Genomic DNA, 26,257 nt, shown 5'->3' on the forward strand with positions numbered 1-26,257 from the left:
TTAGAGGAGCATGGATCGTGGACGAGGGCTTAGATATTAGCATAAAAGACTGAAGTCAATATATTTTGCATCAATATCTCAGAGCCATCCTCCCTCGTCTTTTTTAGCAGGTTCCCTTTGCTCAGCCTGTTGTTCCCGCGTTATTCTGAAAACTTTCAAAGTACAAATTGCGTCCCATATATTCGCGGCACTCGCAGCATCTGCTGTAAGTTTAAATTCCCTAGACGTACTTTTGACTGCAGGAGGAATGATATGACCAATTGCTAACCAGTGTTTGTTTGAGACTTCCTGTCCCTTATACCTCAAATATGTAAGAGCAACTGCAACCTTTCAAGCACGCGCCTAAGTCTCTGCAGCCTCTTGGAGCTGAGCTATCATGTCTACGCCGTCAAACAACACGGACTCCGCAAATCAGCAGGACCACCAGAATAGTACATCAATCAATGGCACGCGCAACGACCAAGCTGCAGCGAACACCAGCACGCGTAACACTCAACCAAACCCAACAGACATCAACAATGTTATGCGTGACGCCACTGCGGAGGAAAAGCGCAGGTTGGGTTTGGATACTTTCAACAGCCGTTGAGACCGAAGAGAAAATATTCGGCTTTTGGCAGCAGGTACCGTGGTGATAGAAAATGTGTTGGCTTATGTAATCGAAATGGAGATATCTTGCCGATAGCGGCCTAGCGCTTAGCACCCCGTGTGATACGAACAGCGTGATGTATCAGTCTGTCAAGCCCCACCCTGTCATCCAAACCTGACCCGCAACCTCACACTCCTTTCTCGATCTTTGGCTCACAGACTCGCTACATCAAAAACATTCTTCTAGTCCTTAACCAAATGCCTACACATGTTGTTCTCAATTCAACGTCTCGGCTGGATGAAATTGCTGCTTCGTTAGTCTTGCATGGAAGAAGACGTGTGCCGGTACCTGAAACGACCACGACTTTGTTCACCCACGATTTACCGCGAGATGAATGCGCTGAAATGATCCAAGAGATATATGCCAAAGTACGTATACGACAAGCTGAGAAGTCCAAGGTTCTAATGCATAGTATTAAGAAAGCCGAAATCCAAGCTGCTGTCAGGTGGGCAACTGTACAAACTCCTGTCAAAATGCCCGAATTTCTCCTCCGCACATCTGGATCTCTTCGTATCAAAGCAGATCATGTAGGCCTTCTTAAAGCAATAGGAAGCCCCTCGGCACTCAAAGAGGCGAAGCTGAAATCTTGGCCAAGAGATCAAGAAGGTTCTTTGACCGTAACGAAGCTTATGCCAGGCATGCATCTGATAATGCCGAACGTCTGCTTTGAACCAGATCCAGTAGAGTTCCAGCTTCTTATTTTCCCTTTATCACCCTTGAATGATGCTGAGACCGCTGGAGGTTGTATATGACATTCACCATGTCTGAAGCAACTGTACGACGAAATCCATCCCGTTTGAGGAATCAATATTTCCAAATTCTTGTAACCATTCGTCTATGTCCGTAGAGAAATTCTGAGCATCCAATTGTGTACTCCTTTCCTGTAGATCTTGTCGCAAAGACACCACGTCTGGAGTAATGTCTCCTCTATCAACGTCACGATCTGAACGATCACCGTCCAGCCTGCGGCGTTTACTTGAGTGATCTGCCATCGCATCATATCTCTCAGCTTCCGCAGAGTTACGAAGGAGCCGGAGCCCTATGCCTCTTGGGTCTAGGTTGCTCTTACTAGCCGTGGAAAGTAGCTGGGGCAATGAGAGCTGCTGTTCGCCAACCTTGACACCGTCCGTTATTACAGAACTGTTACCGTAAGTTTGGTCAACGGACATGAAATCCTTCGTCGGCAGGGGGAGCTGACGAAGGTCTATTCGTTGCTCCCTAGATCCCGGACTGAATGAGACATCCTTCTCTCCATTGAAACTGGTGTGTCCTTCAACTTGCGGTGATTGTGATGGACTGCTACGCCTAGAAGAGATGTAACTCGTGTCGTGGCACTCCCTTTCTCCACAGCGCTTGATCGAGACTATCTTGCCATGACTGAGGATCTCCCCAGCATCAACGTATTCGCAGATCATCCTTATCAACCTCGTGCTGCCTGTCGCAATATCGGCGTTACCCACACCTTGAGTCCTGAGACCACAGACAAGTTTCTGTATGATCTCGAAATCGAGACACCTGGATCGCTCCTCCAGATCTGGATGTAAAGTTTTCCGATATTTAAATAAAATCTCGAAATCTTCGTCGTTACATTTTTCAATACTGTTTAGTATTAGTTTGCGCCAAAAGGTGCCTGTAGTTTTGCTCACTCTGACTTTGCGCCATCAATGGACAGCAAAGACCCCGGACCTCCTGTCTCCATACACGTGAGGTACTTGCACCCCGTTGTGTACATGCTGACTACGTTTGTCCTTGTCACCTCGAGATCCTTAGCTAGTTTGTCGAGGGCAAGCGATTTCATGCTTCGTCCCACGGAAGAGTTTGAAAGTGACATTCCATACCGATCCACAGCATCGGCGAAGTAAACGTAATAGACACGATTCCATAAAGCGACGGCTGTTTTCGAAGATCCTACTAATACCTGAAACATCTCCTTTGCCGTCGCGAAAGGATCTCTCTGTACAGAAGGTTTAAAGGGGTTGATTTCGTGAAGTTCTCCGCATGTCTCACTCTTAGCAATGCGTTGGGCGACCCTATACAATCTATTCTTGCGCTTTTCGGCTATGTGGAGAGTCTCAAAGTACCGCTTTAAGGGGTCCGGGGACCTTGGTACTTTGGAAACATAGGTCGGATGCGTGTCAGCAACACTGCTAGGCTTGGTGATCTCCTGTGATAAGCAGGCATGAGGTGGCGAATGTGGTTGTGGTGTAGCTCCTCCAATGGAAGCTTGGCATGGGACTAGGGGATTTCGGGCGCATGCGAATCCGCTCGAGGGCTCAAAGCCTTCCGGTAACAGCTCGCAACACTCAACACGAGTCCCTCGCTGAAAGAATCGGCGGAAGGACAATAGTAAAGTCTAATCTCAGGTAAGCTACTTGGCATCACTTCTTCACGAGTGTCTTACTTACAGGGTCCTTTATGATATCAGATGGTTTATACAGCTCCAGGAGATTCTCCAAACCTGTCTCGTGGGACACCATTTCTGAGAAAGCACTTGGAATCGCTGGTGCAATGGCGAAGAGAGACATCAAAGGAGTTTAGGTTTCAAGAGGAGATTCTCCTGTTGAAACCTAAACTACTTTGGGACATGGCGGGTCTGGTACCTCAAGTTCGACAAGGATCAATTCGCGGACCGCTTGCATCCCAACCGAGCTGCATTTTTACGAGCTCTACCCTACACAGGCTTTACCGTAAAGCGCAATACAAATCCAAAACTCAATCTGTGCAGCCAATCGCTTCGTGGGCTTGGCACGGTGTACTATCGTCCCGCTTGTCACCTCTGTCGTGAAAACATATCTGTTGCATGATGCAAGGATGATAGTATGCAAAGGAAAGCTCCGAGCGGCCGCATGCGGGTCTCTTGCGCTCTTCAGCTGGGGATATCCTGTGGGCATCAGGGATCACTTACGCAGTGTGCCTGAGATCAACTGTGCTAAGCCCTGTTTTCAGGAAGCGTCTCATGCAAACCTTGGGGCGCAAATTGATCAGTAGTACCCCCATGAGAAGATGGCATTGTGCACGGGAAGCACCTCCCTTATCGCGACAAGTTGTGTCCGAGATCTTACCAGAATAGCGGGGCTCTGTCGCGTACGTGGCGTCGTATCTACTGATATTGCTTTGCTGAAAGGGGGATCTTGGAAGCAGACTAACGATCAGGTGGCTGAGATACGCATATATCATGCACTTTTCCTGTGAGGCTAGGACGTCCTCCAGTGCTATGCTTCACCGCCTTTGCGTCCTTCACCGATCGCTTTCTTTCGAACCCAAACTAGTGGCAAAATGGCTCAGAATGCTGTGGCTGCGTCTCAGGTATGTTGCTTACTACTAAATTTCAACGTAAACTTCAAAGGGCAGCATGGAAACTGACCTTTTAGCCCAATCTTCCAGACCAGCGATCATGCGAAGGGAAGCTCGTTCTTTGCCCAGATTGTAAGTTGCTCTTCTCGAAACCCTATCATGATCTCAGTGTTCGTAGAAGCTAACATTTTGTAGCAGACGGAACATTCCAATGCCACCATTGCTCAAAGCGCTATGGCTTCCGCTGCCACGAGCCATATAAGCGCCACTTACGAACGGAACATAAAGACCCCATTGATCATATCTGTATAGAACCAAAGCGTTGGCAAGACCCAGTTCCAGACATCAAAACTTTACATAAGGTTTGGTGCAAGGACGGCACGCACTGTGTTCGGGTGACTGTTTCGCAATTCCTTGGACCAAACTCCGCAGTAAAACGAGTAGATGAAGACGAGACCTTTACCACGGAGAGCTTCTTGAGAAAAGAGTTTCAACGTACGAAGGTGTACGAAGATACAGTCAAGAAGATTACCGAGCTCGATGGGAGATGCTGCAAACCGGTTCCGAATGCAGTCGCGGTGAACGCCCGGAAATATCCATTCATCAATACGGCATCCAAATTCGCACAATCCAGCTTCGGCAACGTGTCCAAGTGGTTGGGATTATGTTTCTTCTCATGTCTCCCAACCCAGAGAAGGCGTAGTCATAGGAACTCATCGGCTCGGTATCGAGGACCAAACTTGCGACGATCTTCTCATCATCCATCGAAAGAGGCTATTGTCCCAGATACCAGTCATCGGTCAAACACCGATACGAACACCTACGAAGAGCCAACCGACTCGAAGGGAGGTATGGAGTATCGGATATCTACCGCAAACCTGTTTGTACCCAAGTATGCTTCAGCCGACATGCTCGCGCCAACACAGACTATTCCGAAGCATGCAAATCGTATTGCAAACGCTTCTCTTTCTGATCAGATTACCGGAGTTGTTGCTGTCGGCTCGTTTTACTCAACTTGTGAGGGCGTTTATGGCTGTCAAGTGATTGTCCTGACCCGGTCGGACAGTGTTCGCCTCCTGCAAAGAGTGGATTTTGGCGCACTTGTTGAGTACGAGCGTATTGCGAGGCAATTACGGGCTATTATTGGAGATTCGGTCTTTGATCAATTGTCGCAGCTTGAGCAGAAGCGCATGGACATTCGGGATCCTGTTTATCGTGGCCTTGTACCGGAGGAGGGGTTGCAGATCAAAGAAGGCGAAGCGCTTCCGCTCGAACTGTGCCCTCCAATTCTACAGGCGTACGTTAAGTCTGTTGTACTTGTATAGAGTATCTTGTGGTTTCATTAAGTAATTTTGATAAGTAGAGCGTGTTCTATCACCAGTGTTGATTATATACCATTTTGTGCAAAGGTCTTCCAGATACATGTTACCAGAACCCACGATCTCCGTCCGAAGCATCCTAGAGCTACTCAGTCAAACAAAAATAGAAAAGGTGCCTTGTTTCCAGGTTCGCAGAGATTATAGAGCACACGATGGCAAAGCAGTCGGTCTTGACGTAAACGTGCGGGACGACAATCAGCGATCGTTCTTATACGTAACGTTGCTAGTCTACACCGCATACGATTGACATCTAGCGCATAGTAAGATATTACTGCTGTGATGTGTGCAATTGTCAGAGCTGGTAGTTAGAGCTTCGACTCAACAAGTATTTTCTCTCCAAGAGGAAGCACTATGGCTACGGTTTTTCCGTACTTAGTTGTAACTTTAGCACATATTTTGACTAGGATAAGCAACAAATGTATAGTTTTACAGTCTCCTACGCATTTCACAAGCTAGAACTAAAGTCCAGGCGATACAGAAATGCTGCACGAGGGGCAGGCCCCTCGATGTGTGAATGTACGCCAGCTGAAGGCTTGGGTAAAGGGCTTTAGCAGGGATATGTTACTCTGTCAGTGCCCACACCTATCTATGCCCTGACAAAACTCTTTTACTCTAGATCTTTAGTCATGTCAATTGAATAGATTTACTTCCCCGCACTTGGCCGTGATTGCTCTTCAGATAAAGCCACCGCTTTCTCAGCCTGATCCTGCACACTCAAACTACCTGCTGTTCACACATTATCGTCATATTGCTCTGGTATTCGTTTTCTAGCTCTGTTGCAACCCTTGTTCTCTTTGGAGCGAGATGTACGATCCGTCTGATTCCGACACGCAACATGACTATGCACTCTTACAGGATATCGAAACACAACCGCGTAAATCTCGAGTTCAACAGGCTTGCAGGTCGTGTCGCAACCGTAAGCAGAGATGCGATGGATCTTCTCCCTGCAAGCCATGTACAGACAGCGAGAAGTTATGCGAGTATGAAAGCGTGCCACCAGCAAAGTATGCAACTGACCATTATCTAATTCATGGCCAACCACTAACTCTTCCTAGGAGAGATCAAAGCTTGGACAACCTAGACAAAAAATTGGCAGAAACACTTCGTGCAGTGCGCGCCATCGCTATCCACATGAAGGTACCATCCACAAGCCTTGAGGGACTTTCTGTCGCTGGCGCCTCACGTCTCGAGCCGCTTGGAGTTAGTCAAGAGATCCACGTGGAGTCATTCTCGTCCTCAAGGCTGCGCGAGCTTGCCAAGGCATATATCGAAGATGTGCATGTCTTGCACCCCATGTTTGAAGAGCCATGGAAGATGTGCGAAGAGTTCATCGAAAATTACAGCGATAGCGCAGCGACAACGGGATCTATCATGTCGAGTCTGAAAAACGCTATCGTGCTACTCCTTCTCGCGCTTGGGAGCTGTAAGCCCATCAGCGATGGTACAAAGCATTCGGGCGTACTTCCAGGCATTGTATATTACTCCTACGCCCAAATCATTCTTGCCAGCAAGCGTAAAAAATACGATATAAGCGTTGCGCAAGCCATGACTTTGGCTGCGCTATATGAAAATCAAATTGGGATGCTCCAGAAGAGCTACGCGAGCGTTAGTTATGCTTACCACATATACACAGATCTTTGCAACCAGTAAGGTAAGTTGTCGTTCTTTCACGTATTGTGCTAATCAGAGGTAGTGCTAGGTTTTCCGGAGATGCTTCGGCTGTCCAAAAACAGAATACTTCCTTCTCAGAGGAGACGAAAAGGAGCTTTTGGATATGTCAAGATCTGGCACGGTCAGTCACTGCAATGAAATCAGTTTACTGTTCTAACATTTATTTTAGTGGTATCAACACTTGCCTCAGCATTGTCTCAGCCGACCCCGTTCGCACCTCTGGATGCGACATGTTTCCCGGCGAGAGCCCAGAAGAGGGCCCTGCGATGGTTCTCGCGACCAGGGCGTTGCTTCGAAAAACATTTGACGAAGTGCAAAAGCTTGCGCCAACAGAAAATACTGCCACTGGAAGAATTGATGAAGACGACCTGGAACATTTGATGAGCTTTGCGAACAGCCAGCTTGAGTTTCTAGAATACTGGAGATCGGTGCTTCCATCACAGTTGGCCTGGGAAGACAAAGAGCTTCCATCCACCGACCCCCTCATGGCTTCGTTACGAGCAGAATATTACAATAATAGGGTCAAGTTGTTGCGGCCGTATTTGGGAATCATACGAAACTGCGAGTGTTTCAATGTTGCGGTGGACAGACCGTCTGCAGGTCAGCGAAAGCTCTCTGGAGTCGCCCTCGACTGGGTAAACAGTGCTCTTTCAAGCATTATTGCCTTTGACCGTATTGGTACGAGTTACGACGGCACATACGAGACGTATCGTACTACAAGCAGAAGTTCAGTAATGTTGAGTAATCCTGTAGAAACACTCCATACGCAAGTCACCTCGCCTGTCAAGTGCTTTTTTCGAGACTAATGCTTACCAGAGAATTCGAGAACATCATTATCCTTGGAGCTATCTATTCCTCCACAATCTATCCGTCGTTAGTCGGACGGACACAACTCACAGAGACGAGCCTGAATACCCTTCGGCTCCGCGCAATGGATAGATTGTCGAAACATTGGCCAAAGTCTCCACTCTTAGCTCGAGATCTCGCAATATTGCGTGTGCTTTGGCCACAAGGGGACTTCGTCGCTCTACTAGACCTAGCTGGCATACTCACTGGTGTGAGCACTCATTGAAAAAGGCATATCAAGCGTAAGCATAGTCTTGAGCCCCGGTTACCTTCAGAGCGCCTTTGATCAAGTATTATCTGGTACGAGCATTTGTGTCATCCTCTGTCTCGCCAGGTGACGAAAAGTTAGCTGTATCTTATCCAACGAACTCTTGAGAGGTCATGTTCATGCGTAGCATGTTAGTTCAATAGAGTGGGGTCAGTGGCTTAGTTACATCTGACAATAATATCGTCAAGGCTAAAACATCACCTGGTAAGATTGCCAGACAAAATGCCCAAAGTCGATTTTGTATCAAAACCCAGACTTTGCTGTGCCTAATTCTCTTGGAACCCTACCGATGCCACACAGATGATTCAATCAGCATAATTTTTTTGATCTCAATACATCGAATGCTTTAACAAGAGGCAGAGCGCGGTCCTATCTGCTGTCGATGAAACCCGGTTCACGCGGAGAAACGATTCAGTACAGTACGGAACACGTTAAGATAACAACTTGCAGAAAAGCACTCCAGAAAAAGAGCACCCTCATCTCAGTCATCCATACGCCGAGGAATTCGTCAGTGGCAATATGGTGGCGGTGCAGAAGATAGCTTGGGCCTTGTGACAATCTGATCGACCCAGCTACTGACATGACAGATGATTTGATGTCGAAGCGCTCGGGCGCGATCGCGGCGCGAAAGAGGCGGTGAGTACTGTTCCGAGTTGTAAGGCTTATGGATATGGCTAACGGATATGACGAGACACATTTCGTGCTGTTTGCGGTATGATGTAGGAAGTCTAAGGTGGACTTGGGGCCGGACGAGTATATATCCACTAAGCTACAGCCCGACGCTCCGGACCTGCCTCATTTTGTTGGTGCCTCACAAAGTTGTAGCTGCTCTCAAGCTTGACGATACATTAATCTACTAATTCTACATCTTTTGGACACATGAAGTACACAGAGAAGACATATACTGCTCTTCCTTAATTGCTATGGCAGAAGATTTAACAACCCTCAAAGCCGCATTACAAGCGGTCAGCAAAGCACCTCCTCAGTCGCTCATGCTCTGCGCTCAGGACCTGTGTCAGGCCAATCTTGCTATTGCAGAAGCATTTGTTTTCATCAGGCAAAGCAGCAGCTACCACACCACCAGTGTCGAAGCCGAAGTCGAAGCTGAGCATACCGTGGTCCCTGAGGATACCGGCATCTCATACGTCCAGACGCGAGATCGAGAGGCGAAAGTTATCCAGGAGACACACGACATGCTACAAAACCACAAGTCTTGGCGAGAAAGATCAGAAAACGTAGCCATGAAGCTTGCGCAGCACTGGGTTTATGGAAAATTGACGGGGTCTAGTTCCCGTGCCTTCAGTGATGCAGATGAACACAGGGTGTTGGTTGATCTGCGTCAGGCTGTGCTATCAAGCACTCCGGCCGTGTTTACATTGCTCAGGGGAATAAAGAGAAAAAGGTCTGCGAACGGTCTTTGATGCGAACACAGATGTGTCCGCCCGTGTCTCATGCGGTGTATCCGTCACAAATATCTGTCAGGCCAGGCTTTACCTTGAAAAGTCAAGAATAATAAAAGGATAGATAAATTAGAGAATTTGAAACTCAGAACTATAGAACATGCCATTGTATACTAACTTAAAGCACTGTCAGTGCAATGTCTTGTGTAGAAGTGCTACAGTTACAGTACGATCAGTGAGGCTAATCGCTTGGTTTCGAACGTGAGCGATCGGCAGAAGCAAAGGCCGAGTCTGCGCACGGATCACAATTGCACCACCAGCTCTTGCGACCTGTGCGCTGACGACGCGTTTGCGTGGGCGCGCTGCAGTGTAGGACAGAGAGTCCCGCGTCTGCTGTTTCGCAATGGTAGCGCGACATCCTTCCGATAGCGAGTCCATTGACGCGTTACTAGCGGCTGCTAAACAGCTTGTCCGGCAACTAGAAGAGGTCAAATCGGCAGAAGCTCACCACGAACGCGCTCACAGTAGGCCGAGACCGAGAAGCGCATCCTCGAAGCAGTCGATCTGCAAATCGGATCTCGCGGCGGCGTTCAAGGCGATTGTCAAGGAAGCGCAAGCGCATCTCACAAAACTCGGAGAGCTGGAGACACGCGAAGTCGAGGGACACGAACCTGAAGAACGCGAAGCCGAGACGCAAGAGTGGCAGATACACGAGCGAGAAACTCACGAGCGAGAAATACAAGAGCGCGAGACGCACGAGCAGCAGGTCTCAGCACTACCTAGGCAGGGACATGTCGACCAGACTCCAACAGAGCGGCGGCTGTCAGAGCGTAGAACAGGAGACTACAATCTGCGCTTTCCGTGCCTGCTTTCACAGCTAGGGAAGAATATGGTTGTCGCCATCCAAGACGCGCGGCAGGCCTTACGCTGCCACAACGTCGACGAGCGCGGATACCTTATCCTGCAAGTGCAGCATCGCTGGGATGCCTCAGAACTCACACAACTCCTTCGGGGCGCCCAGGCGTCGAACCGGGACGAGATCAAAGGCTTTGCACTTGCTCAGGGAGACGCCAACTGTCTGCACGCGCAGGTCGCTTCAGACACTTCGCTCAACCTTTACGACATGGAAGGCTTCAGTGAAGCGTGTGCTTCTCAGCAGCCCAAGGAAGACTTTGAGGAGTGGATAGCAAGACCTCCCGGCCGCGTTCGATATCTGATCTGCGAACCACTGTCTGATCACAGCATCAATACTCTGCTAGACGCTGGGCCGCAGTGTAATCGCCGGCCTGAGATTGCTGGCGTTAACCGTCCGTACTGGTACGTCAGCTGTGAACCCGACACACCTGCAACGTTGCACGTCGAGGACGGCAATACTGGGTCTGCGAACCTGCTGCTCGCAGGCGCAGAAAAGCACTGGATCATCGTTCATCGAAGCAGTGCTGAGAAGCTCGAGCGCTGCATCAGAGACCAGTTCCCGACTTCTAGAGCGTGTTCGCAGTTTGTGCGGCACCACAACGTCATCGTAGGACCTCGATGGCTCGAAAGGAATGGTATCAACTATGAGATGGTATGTCAAAGACCGGGAGACGTCTTGGTCACTCTACCAGGGCGTGTCTACCATGAGGTCCGAAACATTGGCATGAACTTCGCGATAGCTATCAACTACGAGTTTACTGACGCTCCCGACGATCCAACCGACTATATGTGGTGTGAGAGCGGCGAGAGGAAGTGTGGCAGAAACGTGCTTACTCGTCAAAGCTTCGTGCCCGACTTCGCCGAGCCAGTTGTGGATTCCGGTGATGGGGCGCCTCCGCTAACAAACAAGCGGAAACAGCAGGAGGTTGACACTGCTCAGAATAAACACAAAAGACACGCCATGCTGGCTCGCCGTCCTGCGAACAGTAGGCCTGTTCACACCTCCAGACCGTCGTGCACACCTGTCCCAGCTTCGGCGCTTGTACCGATCGAGGAACGCCTGCTAGAAGCCGTCCTTAGCCCACGAGCTCTGCACAACTGTATAACACTGATCCGCGCATGGAGATCCCAGTTGGCTCGGATCGAGCTCGCTCCAGTTGCGAACGACCAGATCGCGAGGCTTGCCGCCTCTGACATGAGAATTCGTCTTGCTCAGCACCGCACCTGGCTAGATGCTCTGCACATGAAATCTGCGCAGTATGCGTTCGCTTCCGAGATGGACTCGCGGCGGCAGGGCGCCATTCGTCTCGACAGTTCCGTGTATAATCAGGTGCTGAAAGCGCAGGGCTTCGTCAGCGCGACGAAGAAGGACCGTGAGCAGTTACAGGGACGTGTAAAGCGCGCAACGAAGATCTACCAAATCTGCCAAGGCTTCGGACGTGGGCTCCTTTGCCTTCTCCCCTTGACGGACGTCCCTGACAATCACTACTACAGCATGACAAACGGCAGTATCGAAGCCTTTCAGCGTCTGGCGACGGAGAAGCGGACGCTCCTACAGGCACGATGTCAGGTCGGTGTTTTTATCCAGGATATGTTTGAGAAGGATGTAGAGTTCACGTTCGAGTACGACAACGTGGCCTCTTTCGACCGTCTCTCGGAAGCTGAGATGCTCGCGCTCCTGCAGCCCGTTTCTTACCCGAAGGTCAACTCGTATACGCCTGACCATGACTGGCCTAGACCACCGTCCTGGCCATGGGAGTGGCCCCGGGATCCCACGTGGGCTCCGCCGAGTGCCTGCGACACCTGTGGCATCGAAGAGTGCACCTGTCTTGCTGGGCTGCATCAGAACCGTCACCGCATCGTCGACTACGGCTCAAAAGGACGGGGCATCCAAGCTCTGGCGGTTTCAAGTGGGGGCTTAGCTTTCACCGAGGGCGAGTACATCCAGGAGCTAGTCGGTGAGGTGAAGTCGCTGGACTGGTCCACCGGTAGCTACACGTCTGTCGAGCTTGAGAGGCCGGATGTAGGCACGACCTGCAGACTGCATTGCAAAGAGAAGAGCAACTGGGCTCGACTGGTCAATCATGCCTGCGACCCTTGTGCGGAAATGACGGTGAAGATAATCTCCGGCCGAGCACGACTGATGCTTCGCGCACGACGAGATATATGGGACGGCATGGAGATCACGGTCGATTACGGCAGCAGCTTTGCAAGAGATGAAGCATGTTTGTGCGCGACGTGTAGCGGAAGCGCTGCACCGACAAACGACAAACGACGAAAGTTGAAGCGATAGTTAGATACAACTCAGCAGGCATCGATGGGGTCTAGACGCTAGGCTCACGTTGCGGCATTGCCTGATCTCGCGTTAGAGGGGCGACGCCGTATGAACGACAGCTCGAGCAACATGCAAGACTCGCTCACGACTGGCAGGTGGAGAGTACAGGCTTGCACTGCTAGTGTATTGTTTGCTAACGACTCTATGGTGTACTTTGGTCATACTTGCAGCTTGAACGTTGTGATTACGAACCTCTAGATCATTTACTGAGAGGCGGTCGGGGTTGCTACGCCTCCAGATATACTCACGTTCGCTGCCCCGGCCCCGGGGCAGTCTGAAGAGAGAGTCCCGTTGTTGCACATGTAGCTGCCCACCTCCGCTTTAAAGGCGTCCGACACCTGCTCCAACCCGGGGTACCACGTCTCTTCGCCTCCTTGATCCATAAGCGGCGTGTTGCAGTCATCATCACTAGATAGTCAGGGCTTGAGCACGCATCTGTCACGAGACTGAACGCACCTGTAGAAGCGGCAACACAAGCCTAGCTCGATGGCGATGGAGCCAACGTCATTCAGCCGGTCAGTAGCGACACAGCGATCTGGCGAAGTGATTGGTGCACTGCATTCTCGCCAGGCTGTGTTGGAGCAGAAGTGAAGCTGTATATGGCTGTCAACGGAGGGCGCGGGCGCCTAGTGCTTTGCTGTCCTACCTTTGGTGCGCAACCCGCCTGCTCGACTCGATTGTTCTGGAGCGATACAATTGTTGTTTGCGCGAACGCGTTGGCAAAGAGCGCGCTCGGGACGGACACGTGTAGAAAGCGCATGTTGAAGCTAGGAGATGTTTTGGCTCGAGCCTGTAGATGCACTCAGTAGGCATCAGCACAGAGCCGCATTATATACTCGATATCTGATGCTGTAGCATCTGCTTTCTTGCTAGATGCACGTTTAGGACGACCTCAATTTGTGCAGGCGTGATGCTTATCGAGTCGCGTCTCGCTGCCCTTCAGCAGTACAGTACAGAACGGCCAGGCAAGCGGCTTAGAAGCCAGCAGATATCGAAATCGTTTTCTCGCTTTCGCACACTATATTGTGATTATTCGTTGACTGGAGTTTTCAGCCCCTATGCTTAGCTTGACATCAAAATGGCGCAGTTGGTCGAGCGCAGTACAACTCAAGCGACTAGGTGAAGAATAAAAAGCTCCACGAAGGTGTCACTAGCAAGAGCATGCAGGTCACTATACGCGGTGCTCATACCAGGCTAGATACATCACCGGAAACTAGAAATCTTTTGGGGAACAGAGGCGGTCGTGGAGTCCTGCGTGTAAGATGGATCAAATACGCTGCGCTATACCATCTCAAAGTATATCTAGTACCGGACTACCAAACGCTTTCCCCTTCTGTTGTCCGTCCTGAAATGCTATCTCGGTCGTCTCTGGCATCAACGCTAGACGCTTTGCGCTTCCGGCGACACCAATGCAATAGATAAAGCAGCATCGAAGTTGCTACAATCGCGCATGCCAGTATCACTATAATTAGGGTTGCGCGACTACTGCTCGTATCTTCCTGCGGGAGAGGAGAAGAATGGGAAGACACCGCGAGCATGTTGGACAGAGCGTGTTTGCAGTCAAATTTGCAATTTTGTTTGGATTAGATGTTGGCAGATTAGCTAAGTCGAAATTTGACGGGAGGTTGGGAAAGCTCAACTAAGGTGCGTCCCTAGGTGAGGAGACACACCGTGTCGCGAGACAAGTTTGCACTTCGGACCTTCGGCGCTACCTTATTTGCAGGTTTGTAAAGCTGTTATTAGTCTATCAAAACTAAATGGTGATTACTCCTTACGATAATTATCGTCCGATATAAATCGTGGCTATGTTGGCCCTGCTATTGATCGGTTCGTTACCGTCGTCAATCAACTCGTCAACTACACCCCCCTGTCCACTGGCGATTTTAAGGACCACTTCAGCGCTCGGAGGGCTGTAGAGACAGCGCGACGAAGGAAGATCAATTGTCTAGGCTCGAGAGATCACTCCGACGTGGGAGCGAGCATGCCGGCAGCCCCGTAGTGCGAAGCAGGAGATCTTAGGGAACGAACCCGAGCTGGCGGGATACGCTAACGTCGCTTCGCATGCATGAGACTGCATTGGCGTTCTCATCGCCTGCTGTAACTTATCGTAAAGAATACAGCGCTATGCCAGTCGCGTATGCCTCTCAAAGTAGGCCTAGCGGATGTGCATGAGGGTGCCCTGGCCTTTGCTTTAGTTCGAGGTTGCGATTGGGTAAGCGATGGCTGTGTCAACATGGCTTTTAGCATGATGCACATCCATAGTATTTCGTTGTCCGCGTTAGAGTTGCTTGCTGGCGTTAGACAAACGCGTTGCTTAAGATGTTCTGGATTGTTGACGCTATCGTCGTTGCGCTGCGTTCCGAGTCCCACGATAGTTAGCGGCGCAGGTTCTCTGTAGCCAGTGTGTCCTTGCACGAAATAGCACGCGATACACAGACATCCCAACATCCTCTTACAGGAAACAACGACCCATAACTCGCGCTTTCTACACTATTAGACCGCGTCTTTAGGCAATGACTGCTTCTCGGTTTGCAGCACGGTGGCTGTCGCGCGATCATGCGCTGTCAGCCTTGCCCAGCCAGCCTCACGTCACGGCGCGTGCGGGCTGCGCCTCCTGCCCTGGGTGTAGGACACGCAGCCTGACCCAACAAGACAGTCTACCTCACCTCTACCTTAGCAAATCGTTACTTAGCATTCGAAACGACCCGATAGCTACGATCTCCACGTCCTACGCGAGCCAGCCGCCGCGCGCCGTCGATTCCGTCAGCTTGCATTGAAGCTCCAAGACTTCCTTCTACCGCTCGCGCGTACGGACAGATACACAGCCTAATGCGGCTGCTATACACTACTGGCGAGGGGAGGCTCGAATGGACCGATGACTTGATCGGAGACAAGATTCCCTCATATGCGATCCTGTCGCACACCTGGGGTGGGCAGGAGGCAACCTTTAAGGACCTTCGGCACTATAGCAGTATGGAGGAAGTTGATGCGAAAGTCAAGGAGGGCTATCAAAAGATATTCTTCTGCGCTCAGCAAGCTAAGCGCGATGGGCTGGATTATTTTTGGGTAGACACCTGCTGCATCGACAAGACGAACAGCCAAGAACTTCAGGAAGCGATCAACTCTATGTTCCGCTGGTATCAGAACGCAAAGAAGTGCTACGTATACCTTCCAGACGTTGAGTGCAACACCCCTGATGCGGATAGTGAATCAAGCCGGAGGTGGAAGCCGGCCTTCAGGAAGAGCAAGTGGTTCACTAGAGGCTGGACGCTTCAGGAACTGCTTGCTCCTGCATCGGTGGCGTTCTATTCGAAAGAGGGAGATCTGCTGGGGGACAAGCAGTCTTTGAGAGACACTATTCACGAAATCACAGGTATACCTATCGAGGCTTTGTCAGGGAAAGAAGTGTCCAACTTTAGCGTAGCTGAGCGGTTCTCTTGGGCGCATAACCGCCAGACGACACGCCCAGAAGATGGAGCTTATTGCCTGCTAGGCATATTCGGCATTCATCTACCCCTGATCTACAGCGAGGGCAAAGAGAACGCGCTGAAGCGATTGGAAAAAGAGATACGAGAGTCTTTCGACCAAGTCGCGAGTATTCCTGTTGACAACACCGATGCTCGCAGCCGAAACTAGGAGGAGAGGCTTGGCAAAATCTTCAGCTGGCTTTCGGCTCCTGACCCGTCCACCAACTACCACAAAGCGCACAAGCAGCGGCAGGCTAAGACAGGTCTCTAGCTGCTAGAAAGCACAAAGTTCACAGACTGGAAGAAAAGAGCAGCGTCGCGACTGTGGCTGTACGGGATCCCAGGATGTGGAAAGACCATCCTGAGCTCTACTGTTGTTGAGAATCTGCTGCACTACTGCCATGATGACACTAACATGGTAACGGCGTACTTTTACTTCAACTTCAACGATGCACAGAAACAAGATCCGGAGCTCATGCTGCGCTCGCTGCTCTGCCAGCTTGTGCAGCGGTCGGTCGTGATACCTAAGGGCGTTGATGCGTTGTTCTCATCTTGCGAGAATAGGCAACGGAAGCTATCGTCACATGCGCTTTTACAAGTAATTAAGGAAGCGGCGCAAGAGTTCACGCACGTGTACGTTGTTCTCGATGCTCTAGATGAGTGTGCGCAGCGCTCGGAGCTGATGGACATGCTCGAAGCAGTGGCTGAGTGGCAGCTTGACAATCTGCATCTGCTCATGACTAGCCGGAAAGAGCGGGATATCGAGCGCTCCTTAGAGGAATACATCAGGGAGGAGGATGCTGTATGTCTTCAAAGGGACGTAGTGGACCAAGACATACAGCGATACGTCCAACAAAGGCTGCGTGTCGACAAGGGCTTGGCAAAATGGAACAAGGACGCTTCTGTCAGGCAGGAGATCGAGGCCGCGCTAATGGGCGGAGCTCACGGGATTTAAGTGTTTTGATTCAGTTCTCTGTTGAGCTAGAGCTGACGATAACGTAGGTTCCGGTGGGCTGTATGCCAGCTAGACACACTAGGAAAGTGTTGCAATCGAGCGATGCTGCGCAAATCTCTTGCTAGTCTGCCCCAGACGCTAGACCAGACATACGACCGGATTCTTACTGCAATAAGCGAGGAATATGCTGAGTATGCCATGCGCATTCTGCAGTGGCTGACGTTCTCTGCGCGGCCGCTGTCCGTCGAAGAGGTCGCCGAAGTCGTCGCCATCGACGTAGCGCGCGACCCAGCGTTCGACCGTGATGAGGTGCTAGAAGATCCGCTGGAAGTGCTGGACATCTGCTCGAGTCTAGTCACTATCACAACGAACGAAGTGGACAGAAGATCAGGGTCTGCTCAACAGATCGTTGCTCTAGCACACTACTCAGTGCAGGAGTACCTTGTGTCAGACAGGATCAGGCAAGGGTTAGCAAAGCAGTACAGCATGCAAGAGGCCGCATGTTAGAGCGCAATAACAAGAGGTTCTTTAAAGTACCTAATGCAGCTCCAGCAACTATTAGAAAGAGAGACACTACAGGTGTTTGCACTTGCGGGGTACTCAGCAGAATTCTAGAGTAGCCACCTTCGAAAGACAAGGGACAAGGGAGAACAAGCCAGTCAGCTAGCGGCGAGTTTAATAGCTAAGGAAGAGCCTGCATATCTCAATTGGATCTGGTTGCATGATCCAGACCGCCTATAGGAGAAACTAAAACTAGAAAAAAATCTCGATAGTATACCTATGCCACTTTACTATGCAGCTCTTTTAGGCTTAAGTACGACTACAAGACTGCTGCTTGACGCGGGCGCCGAGGTCAACGCGCAGGGTGGATTCTTCGGCAACGCACTGCAGGCAGCTTCACAAGAAGGCCACGAGCAGATAGTCAAGACGCTGCTCAATGCGGGCGCCGAGGTCAACGCGCAGGGTGGACACTACGGCAACGCACTGCAGGCAGCTTCACAAGAAGGCCACGAGCAGATAGTCAAGACGCTGCTCGATGCGGGCGCCGACGTTAACGCGGAGGGTGGATACTTCGGTAACGCACTGCAGGCAGCTTCACTTAGAGGCCGCGAGCAGGTAGTCAAGACGCTGCTCGATGCGGGCGCCGATATCAACGCGCAGGGTGGAGAGTACGGCAACGCACTGCAGGCAGCTTCATGGGGAGGCCACAAGCAGATAGTCAAGATGCTGCTCAACGCGGGCGCCAACGTTAACGCGGAGGGTGGATACTTCGGCAACGCACTGCAGGCAGCTTCATACGGAGGCCGCGAGCAGGTAGTCAAGACGCTGCTCGATGCGGGCGCCGAGGTCAACGCGCAGGGTGGAAAGTACGGTAACGCACTGCAGGCAGCTTCACAAGAAGGCCACGAGCAGATAGTCAAGACGCTGCTCGATGCGGGCGCCGAGGTCAACGCGCAGGGTGGAAAGTACGGTAACGCACTGCAGGCAGCTTCATGGGGAGGCCACGAGCAGATAGTCAAGATGCTGCTCAACGCGGGCGCCGAGGTTAACGCGCAGGGTGGACACTACGGCAACGCACTGCAGGCAGCTTCAGTCAGAGGCCACAAGCAGGTAGTCAAGACGCTGCTCGATGCAAGTGCGCATCAACACCTGGAGGATGATCTTGCGTTAGGGGCCGAATAGCTTTGTTTATGTATTTTACCAAAGGTCTCAAGATGACGGTAGCAGTTAGAGACAGTATGCAACGAGCGTGTTGAATCGACCTAGAAAGGAACAAGGCGCGTAGGAGAACAGGACTTTAGACGTGTTTCTTAAGTTGAGTTAATGCTTCTCGGATAGCAGCAGAGCGCGCCACATCTATTTTAAGGTGCTACAAGGTGGGCATAGCGCTGAATTTATTACAATCGAATTCAGTAGGTAACAAGCGCGCTAATGCAAGCCTATGCATGCTAAGCGATGTTAGCGTATCCCGCCAGCTCGGGCTCGTTTTCACAGATCTTCTGCTTCGCACTACGGGGCTGCCGGTATGCTTGCTTCTACATCGGAGCAATCTAACGAGCCTAGGAAGCCGATCTTCCTACGTCGCGCTCTCTGCGCAACCCACCGAGCGCTTTAGTAGTCCTAAAAGTCACTAATAAACAGGGGGGTATCGCTATCGAGCTGATTAACGACGGCAACCCAACGATCGATACCACAGCCAACATAGCGGCAATCTATATCGGACGCTAATGTGCTTAAAGAGCAACAGCCATACAATTATAGTAGACTGAGAGCAGCTTTACAAGCCCGCAGATGAGAGGCGCCGAAGCTCCGAATCGCCAACCTGTCTCGCGACATAGTGTGTCTCCTCACTCAGGGACGCACCTTAATAAGGCATTCGGACAAAGGGATCTAATTAATCACAAAAATGCCGAGAATGATTAGCAGTCTTTGCAGTAGTCAGCAAGACGTCTGCTTGCAGCCGTGTCTGACCTAAACCCAATACATGCTATCCAAATCTGATCTCTGTTTATACGTTACTGTCGCTTCAGGGTAAAGTCTCATGACTCCAATCTACGCAAACTAGCTACCTACCGTGCTTCAGGCCTAACATTCGACATTCTGAATGGCATACTCTCCATCCCCCTCAACGATGCCGCAAGCATCGCTCCAGCCAATCTCAAAGTCATCGCTCTCTGCGTCGTTCAGCTTGGCGTCGGGAGCGCAGCTGGCGCCCGCGGAGTAGTAGTTAGTTTCCATTCTGGGCGCGGCGTTCCAATCGCAAGCATCAGAAGCCAGACTTTCTGGTCCACGGCGATGCTCTGGAGATGATGGATGTGTGTGAGTTTTGCGCACATAGTAGTAGTATCGAGCGTGCTTTCTGTTGTGGCGATGCTTGGTGCGATCCCACCAACTTCCAGTCACACTCGCATCGCCCGAAATGTTGCGGCTAGTCAAGTTTTGATCGCAATCACCCGACCCGTGTCGTTCTCTTTCTGTCGAAACTTCACCCGTGGGAGTCGCGGGTGCTGTGTAGTACATGATCGAATCAGCCGTACTACTCGGATCAACAGATGTAGTAGTTCTGCCAGAGCCTGCAGCAATCTAGACTGAGGCACAGTTCATAAAAGACTCGTGCTCTCGATTCAGCCAGATCCAAGCAAAGACAGCTGGCCCGCTTGGCATGTTCAGAGGAACCTTGAAGTGGAAGACCTGGGGATCGTTCTCTTGTCGGTGGGGGCAGTTCCCATGGTACGAAGCTGCGACTTTCCAGGTCTGGCCTCTGTCCACAGAGAAGCCGATCTGGCAGCTTCCGCCATAGTGCGTTGATCCTGGAGCATCAGCGGTGTACGTGTAGTCAGACAGCTGGAAGTATGCGTCCTGGCCTGGTTCCCATGTTACCTGCGGACGGCCTTCTTCTGTGTTCAGAAGATTGAGATGGCCACGACAGTCTCCAGGAGAGGGTAGTGTTGGCCTGCCGTCAGAATCACAGCATCCGATGGGAAAGTTGAGTTCGTTGTCCACCTGCGTTGTCAAGGGGTTTGCTTGCAGACTGCCACCTAGAGGGGGCGGATACCACAGCGACATGTGGGCTCGAGTCGCGACCGCCAGCAATGCTAGGAAAACGTATATCGTATGCATACTGTAGCGTAGAACGAGTGGGATCGATAGCTCACAGAACCATGGAAAGGCCTTTTCTTCGACGAACTTAAGCTTTCTGAGCTGACCCAGATGTATGTCAGTGCAGGTATTGTTTATTGAATTCAATACTGGGAGATGAGCTGAAGTCAGCGCTGAGTGAAGCGTACAATAGAGGCCATAATATCGCCTGTTTATTGCTAAGCTTAGTCGGGTTTGAAAGTTTTTGTCATTAAACAGTCACAGGAGATTTGACTGTACACTGTACAGTGTCATTCGAAAGTGGCGTACTAATAACAAGATGTATCCAAGACTATGTATGCGTCTGTATGCCATAGTGATCCACCCATTTGCAATACTAAGAGTAGTTTGCCTACAAACCTAATAGCAAAGATAAGTAACCGTGTGTATATCTGCTACGTACTGAGACTATAGAAGCAACAGAAAATGGAGTGCCCAGTCGATCATACGCTTGTTTGCAAAAGCCAACATGGTTTGGTCGAATGTCACTTTTCTAATTACTAGACATCAGTCCATGCTACACTTCTCTACTACAAAGAGATTAGTCTCTGCACAATATTTCGCATTATCGAAGCAGCCATCTACATAAAAGTTCTTGCAAGAGCTACAGACAGGAAAGCAGAGTCATCTGGGCACACATCTATAGACTGCTACATGGCGACGCGATCTCCACACCTCGCTGTGCAGGCATCACGACGTGATCGTGTGTTGACAGCCGCCACAGCTTGGTCCTGCTACTCCTACAGCTCGGACAAGCCAAGTTGGTCTCATGCAAATCGGAGTTCAATCTAGCCCACCGGAGAATGCAGGGTCGACAAAACACGTGGCCTTAGTTGTTAGCTAGTGCCTCTGCATAGCACGTAAACGTACCGCATATTAGAGCAATGCGTATAGCATCGTCTGAATCTAGGCAGATGGCGCACTTGAGATTGTAGAGTCGCAGCGGCCTTTGCCACCCCAAGTCCAGGTGGTCGGTGTGTTGGCAGGGGAGAAAAGGCGGAGTACCAGGAAACTGTACACAGAGGCCGCAGATGACCTTTTCACTATCAAAAATGCGATAAGACATCAGGATAAAGCAACTCACACAGCGGCAATCCTTCAACACGTACACAAGGCCCGCCTTCCCGCTCCCTTCTCCGAGGACTGTTGAGCACACGACGCAGTTTTCCACTTCGGAAGTTAGGTCGATATGGAGTGTCGTTGGTACGAGAGACATCGCAGCATACACAGGAACTACAGCCTTCTGCAAGCCGTCAGCATCAAGACGTAAGTTATATGTCTCGAGACGCATAGTCGCGCTAACGTCATCAGGTGGATCCGAATGCGAACCGCAAGCAGATAATCGCGCACGTGCCAATGTTGTCCTTAGTTGTGAGTTAGCTTTCTAGTGGTACTAGCAAGAGAGACATAGCAGGGTCTTTCGTCGTTAGCGCAGATGGCCTCGCTTTTACTAGCAGTGATGCCGTCGGAGTTTGGCTGGATGGCCACGGATCTTGCCGGAATATTGGTGAAGAACCCATTCGACTGGGTTCATATCACGGTCACGTCTGGTTGGATCAATCCCGAGATACGCTTATTACTTCATCAGGTGGAAGGATTTTCTAATTTAGTAGATTCTTTTCTGGAGACTAAGAACAAAAAACATCTCGTCTACGCCTGGGAACCCTAGTCACGGCCTATCAAGCTCTGTCGCCGAGTCGCTGCCTCACAACATCCTCGGACGGCTTAGTAAGCGGTTCGACGAAGGGAGGCCCGCCACGGACCGGCAGCACCCGACTGCTCTGCGCAAGAGACTCAGCATGAAGCTCTGAGGAGGAGGTGTGCGTCCGGTTGAAGCCAACTTCATCTATGCGACTGGCGTGGTGGTAGTGGTGAACCTCGATGACTAGGCTGCCAGCCTTACTACTCATGCTAACAGCGTTCTGTAGCCGGCGTTTAGCTTCGGCGCATGTCCGCCTCGAGCAGATCTGCTCTATGAATCCTCGATTCTGTTGTATGCGTCGCGTGTGGCCGGACCGGCGTTGTCCACAGACCAAACAGCGGCTCCCTTCTTCGATACGGCCCATGCTGGCGGCACGCTTGCCCTGTAGTCGTGCGAAGGTGGCGAGTTTCTAGAGCAACTCTGCTTAAGGGATATACAAAACTAACGATATTGTAACTTACAGCACCAATTTCGGAGACGCATTGATGCTAGAAAAGAATTCCACAGGCAGCAGGGAACGATGCTTTGAAACCCAGAGTACAGTCACCAGCCAATTTTGGGTTAGTCTCACAGATGTCTACATCACCTAGGTCTGTCCGAATAAACCAGGACATGGTCAAGGCGATGTAAATGGTTCACGCCTTACGTTGAGAAGGTAAAAATAAGAAGAGACTGCTGGTAGGCCAGCTCAAAATTGCGTGTAAGGGGGCAGAAATGCATTTATCGCACGGAAAGTACGTTATGGATAAACACAACACTGGAAGACATTGTATCGGAGATAGTTGTTTGATCCTTCCAAGCAAGCAGCAGAATGCTCATATAGCTTTGAGAAAATAAGCTGTCATTTTGTCGGTATCCAGACACCCACTCCAAACGTACGTTCAGCGAGATAGCAGAGATATCCATGTTCTGCGATCGCATGGATCTGGAATATCCCCCTATGCTGTTATGTTACAGGTGACTTGTCTGTAGATTGAGCCCCTGGAGAGTGAATCTTAAGTCTCTTTGCATCTCTCCAAATCTGTCGAGTTTGCCGACGCTTGGTCTAGGTTGATACCCCGCCCTAAACAGTGAGAAGGTTTTGCTCACAAGTTCTCAGTGACAAACTCTCACAAGCACTAAAAACAAGCGCCAAGATGTTTGTTCTCTAAGATTATAGCACAGTCAGTGCACATTAGCAGCATATGCAGATCACAAAGCCCATATCGATCTCTCTGTGGATGGCACAGCCCACAACACGTCTGACGGAGAGGGTAAGTTGGTTGACCACGTAGCCGACCACATATGCCCGCTTTCAGATGACGCTCGGTCTGTTGCGAGCTCACTCGTATAGGTCGGAGCACTCGGTTCTTGGCTGTTCGAACCAGAGTGAAGTCCGAGAGCCTCAACTCTTTCCTTGTTGTCTGATCCGCACATTCCGCCATCGTCTTCGAGCTGCAGAAACTGAACCTGGCTGTCGCTTGGGAGCGGTTCCGCTACGACTGGTGCATTGATGCCCTTGTACCGTTGGGGGTAGCGGATCCACACGTTCTGCGGAATGTAGCACTGAGACCACATCGGATGCTGCGAGCCCGCTGTTTCTGGACTCGCTTGGAGATTGGCGGTGTACATCGGATAGTCTGACGCGAGGCTGTTCGAAGATTGTGATGCTACCAGCTTTACGGGCGAGCACGACATGTAGAACTCTCGATTGCCGGATGCGTTTAGCCAGGTCCTGCTGAGTCAGCCATGCCTTGTAGCTGGTGACGCTGATCTCACCACGCAAAGATAGCTGTGTCTGCCCCTGGGAGCGAACCAGGCAGGTCGAACGAGTAGCTCTGATCGGTGTCATAAGAATTGGTGAGTTGTCCTTCTTGGCCTTTTCGCACGCGCAAGCAGTTTCCCTCCCAGCTCTGAACGACGATCCACGTTTCTCCGCCATCGTAAGAAAGCGATGCCTGGCACGAGCCTCCAGAGTGAGCCGCGCCAGGGTCGTGCATGCTAGAGCCAGTTGTGTTGGTCGAGTCGTAGATCCTGTGGGGATGTTGTGAGTCGCTTCGAGTGAGCACTCGGGTTCAAGCTGACATACTGGAATGTGGCCCTGCTTCCGACATACCAGGTCGTCTGAGGCTCTGGAAGAGTCGAAACTCTATGGTGACCCTTGCATGGGAAGGGCTGCTGGCCCCATTCTGGGCCTTCGTAGTTGGGGTCGCCGTTCATTGGCATAATCAGCTTTTCCACTGGGAGATCCCACTGGAAGGGTGCAGGTTCTCCGACGAACACATGCGGACTGACTAGCGCAGTTGAGATGAGGGCCCAGAGAAGTATCAGATGCATGCTGGATGTCGCAAGATAATGAAGACGAACGTCTCAACCTGCGCTTGCATTGAATAGTAGATAGTGCGTTTTGTTTTATACCATCCTCTCGACCACGAATGAGACAGCTAGCGCGAACGACGGGCCATATAGTTCTCAGAATCTAGCACACATCTTTGTGAGGCGTGCACAATCGTCCTGCCCTGTTGGCTATCGGTTAGCTCAAAAGGCCTGAGCATCGCTGTAACGTTCACGTTGCGAACAACCACTCTTTCCCGGTCAGCTTTCCCAAGCATGGGCTGTGCCAACTCTAGGCTCTTTTCGATGGAACACGAATCTACTGCTGACGTGTCACTGCACACCCGGCTTCCAGGCACCGCTCGAAAGCAGACAAGCGGTTCTCTGTGGGACCTGGTCGACGATGGCGAGTTCCAGGCGCAGGTCGCAGAAAGAGCCTTCCAGATCTTCCTACACGAAGACCTGCCCGACTACTGGAAACTGCAGTTCGATCTCCTGGTTGTCTTCAAGTCCGTTTTCGATCGCATTAGGCCGAGAAGTGCTACTGTGGTCTTCCCCAATCGGCCACTCCGCTATCCCGCTAGAGACACAGAGGCCTTGTTGAGGCTCACCAGCATCAGCAGTCTCCAGGAAGGGGTCCAGCTATGGACAGCATACCTTGTACACACCGGCAGCCTGCACGCTGAAGAAGAGGACTGGCACACCGCCTTCAAGCAGACACGCGAAGGCTATCGCTTTAACCTGACGCCGGCTGAAAGCAGTGTCCGCCGTCACGATAATTCGATGCTCTCGCCAGAGCTGCGCCCTAGCCAGCACAGAAGAAGCGCCACCGAAGAGATGACCAAGACGATCGAAGATGCCTACAGCAGCTACAGCTGCGTACAGGACTGTTCTCATGAAGCCCTAAAGGACAGGATCAGCCAGAAAGCGAGAGACCTCCTCCCCCGCTACATGGAACCCGTCCCCCTCGACTTTGCCGTCCACAACTACGAGAACCTTATGAAGACATCTTATGACGCGGGAACTGGCATTGCCTTGGCCAATGTCGCACTTCAGGCACTGACTGATGTCAAGGAGTCTGCTCGAGGTGGGCTTGGCTCAAAGGTCAGCATCATCGTCGTCAAAGGCACAGTACCGCAAGCGCACATCGACCGCCTCTCGAGCGCAAGCGCGGAGGCTCACAAGACCACCCGAAAGGACAAGAAGAGCAGTAAGTCGCAAGGGACACATGCTCATGGCATCTGCTTTGCCAGTCTGCCTGATACGGGAGATGGCGATGTCTGGCGCAGACTAAGCCACCGCAGCTACAGCAACGGGGGCTTTTGTAAGTATATAGAGCTACCCGCTAGCATCTCTCCAGTAGCCGTGACTGGTAAGTATGTGCGCACAATGCTGCTTGGCTCGGTAGACCCTGGCTCGGAATAGGT

At 51.1% G+C, this 26,257-nt stretch overlaps 14 protein-coding genes across 14 annotated transcripts; 9 read left to right on the top strand and 5 right to left on the bottom strand.

The window, feature by feature from the left end:
- Positions 1-1,401: 1,401 nt before the first annotated feature.
- AA0111_g11875 (hypothetical protein) lies at positions 1,402-2,573 on the bottom strand (the record flags this gene model as incomplete). Its single annotated transcript, XM_028645790.1, has 2 exons — positions 1,402-2,245; positions 2,293-2,573. 2 exons carry the CDS (start codon positions 2,571-2,573, stop codon positions 1,402-1,404), a joined length of 1,125 nt encoding a protein of 374 aa, XP_028500512.1.
- Positions 2,574-3,922: 1,349 nt separating this feature from the next.
- AA0111_g11876 (hypothetical protein) lies at positions 3,923-5,265 on the top strand (the record flags this gene model as incomplete). Its single annotated transcript, XM_028645791.1, has 3 exons — positions 3,923-3,952; positions 4,018-4,072; positions 4,136-5,265. The coding sequence occupies 3 exons, from the start codon at positions 3,923-3,925 to the stop codon at positions 5,263-5,265; spliced, it is 1,215 nt and encodes a 404-aa protein (XP_028500513.1).
- Positions 5,266-6,450: 1,185 nt separating this feature from the next.
- AA0111_g11877 (hypothetical protein) lies at positions 6,451-7,796 on the top strand (the record flags this gene model as incomplete). The annotated part of the gene is made up of 3 exons (XM_028645792.1): positions 6,451-6,965; positions 7,013-7,111; positions 7,160-7,796. The coding sequence occupies 3 exons, from the start codon at positions 6,451-6,453 to the stop codon at positions 7,794-7,796; spliced, it is 1,251 nt and encodes a 416-aa protein (XP_028500514.1).
- Positions 7,797-9,027: 1,231 nt separating this feature from the next.
- On the top strand, positions 9,028-9,525 carry AA0111_g11878 (hypothetical protein; the record flags this gene model as incomplete). Its single annotated transcript, XM_028645793.1, has 1 exon — positions 9,028-9,525. One exon carries the CDS (start codon positions 9,028-9,030, stop codon positions 9,523-9,525), a length of 498 nt encoding a protein of 165 aa, XP_028500506.1.
- A 382-nt stretch (positions 9,526-9,907) lies between these two features.
- Positions 9,908-12,712, top strand: AA0111_g11879 (hypothetical protein; the record flags this gene model as incomplete). Its single annotated transcript, XM_028645794.1, has 1 exon — positions 9,908-12,712. The coding sequence occupies one exon, from the start codon at positions 9,908-9,910 to the stop codon at positions 12,710-12,712; it is 2,805 nt and encodes a 934-aa protein (XP_028500507.1).
- A 245-nt stretch (positions 12,713-12,957) lies between these two features.
- On the bottom strand, positions 12,958-13,514 carry AA0111_g11880 (hypothetical protein; the record flags this gene model as incomplete). The annotated part of the gene is made up of 3 exons (XM_028645796.1): positions 12,958-13,162; positions 13,211-13,347; positions 13,401-13,514. The coding sequence occupies 3 exons, from the start codon at positions 13,512-13,514 to the stop codon at positions 12,958-12,960; spliced, it is 456 nt and encodes a 151-aa protein (XP_028500527.1).
- Positions 13,515-15,583: 2,069 nt separating this feature from the next.
- AA0111_g11881 (hypothetical protein) lies at positions 15,584-16,390 on the top strand (the record flags this gene model as incomplete). The annotated part of the gene is made up of 1 exon (XM_028645797.1): positions 15,584-16,390. The coding sequence occupies one exon, from the start codon at positions 15,584-15,586 to the stop codon at positions 16,388-16,390; it is 807 nt and encodes a 268-aa protein (XP_028500526.1).
- A 246-nt stretch (positions 16,391-16,636) lies between these two features.
- AA0111_g11882 (hypothetical protein) lies at positions 16,637-17,176 on the top strand (the record flags this gene model as incomplete). Its single annotated transcript, XM_028645798.1, has 1 exon — positions 16,637-17,176. One exon carries the CDS (start codon positions 16,637-16,639, stop codon positions 17,174-17,176), a length of 540 nt encoding a protein of 179 aa, XP_028500529.1.
- Positions 17,177-17,278: 102 nt separating this feature from the next.
- Positions 17,279-17,683, top strand: AA0111_g11883 (hypothetical protein; the record flags this gene model as incomplete). Its single annotated transcript, XM_028645799.1, has 1 exon — positions 17,279-17,683. The coding sequence occupies one exon, from the start codon at positions 17,279-17,281 to the stop codon at positions 17,681-17,683; it is 405 nt and encodes a 134-aa protein (XP_028500528.1).
- Positions 17,684-17,956: 273 nt separating this feature from the next.
- AA0111_g11884 (hypothetical protein) lies at positions 17,957-18,859 on the top strand (the record flags this gene model as incomplete). Its single annotated transcript, XM_028645800.1, has 1 exon — positions 17,957-18,859. The coding sequence occupies one exon, from the start codon at positions 17,957-17,959 to the stop codon at positions 18,857-18,859; it is 903 nt and encodes a 300-aa protein (XP_028500531.1).
- A 903-nt stretch (positions 18,860-19,762) lies between these two features.
- On the bottom strand, positions 19,763-20,197 carry AA0111_g11885 (hypothetical protein; the record flags this gene model as incomplete). Its single annotated transcript, XM_028645801.1, has 1 exon — positions 19,763-20,197. One exon carries the CDS (start codon positions 20,195-20,197, stop codon positions 19,763-19,765), a length of 435 nt encoding a protein of 144 aa, XP_028500530.1.
- Positions 20,198-20,260: 63 nt separating this feature from the next.
- Positions 20,261-20,743, bottom strand: AA0111_g11886 (hypothetical protein; the record flags this gene model as incomplete). The annotated part of the gene is made up of 1 exon (XM_028645802.1): positions 20,261-20,743. One exon carries the CDS (start codon positions 20,741-20,743, stop codon positions 20,261-20,263), a length of 483 nt encoding a protein of 160 aa, XP_028500533.1.
- Positions 20,744-23,708: 2,965 nt separating this feature from the next.
- AA0111_g11887 (hypothetical protein) lies at positions 23,709-24,833 on the bottom strand (the record flags this gene model as incomplete). Its single annotated transcript, XM_028645803.1, has 3 exons — positions 23,709-24,231; positions 24,276-24,530; positions 24,586-24,833. 3 exons carry the CDS (start codon positions 24,831-24,833, stop codon positions 23,709-23,711), a joined length of 1,026 nt encoding a protein of 341 aa, XP_028500532.1.
- A 273-nt stretch (positions 24,834-25,106) lies between these two features.
- Positions 25,107-26,255, top strand: AA0111_g11888 (hypothetical protein; the record flags this gene model as incomplete). Its single annotated transcript, XM_028645804.1, has 1 exon — positions 25,107-26,255. One exon carries the CDS (start codon positions 25,107-25,109, stop codon positions 26,253-26,255), a length of 1,149 nt encoding a protein of 382 aa, XP_028500525.1.
- Between the last annotated feature and the right edge of the window lie 2 nt (positions 26,256-26,257).

Source organism: Alternaria arborescens (genome assembly GCF_004154835.1).
Source record: "Alternaria arborescens strain FERA 675 chromosome Unknown contig_60, whole genome shotgun sequence".
Classification (NCBI taxonomy): Eukaryota; Fungi; Ascomycota; class Dothideomycetes; order Pleosporales; family Pleosporaceae; genus Alternaria; species Alternaria arborescens.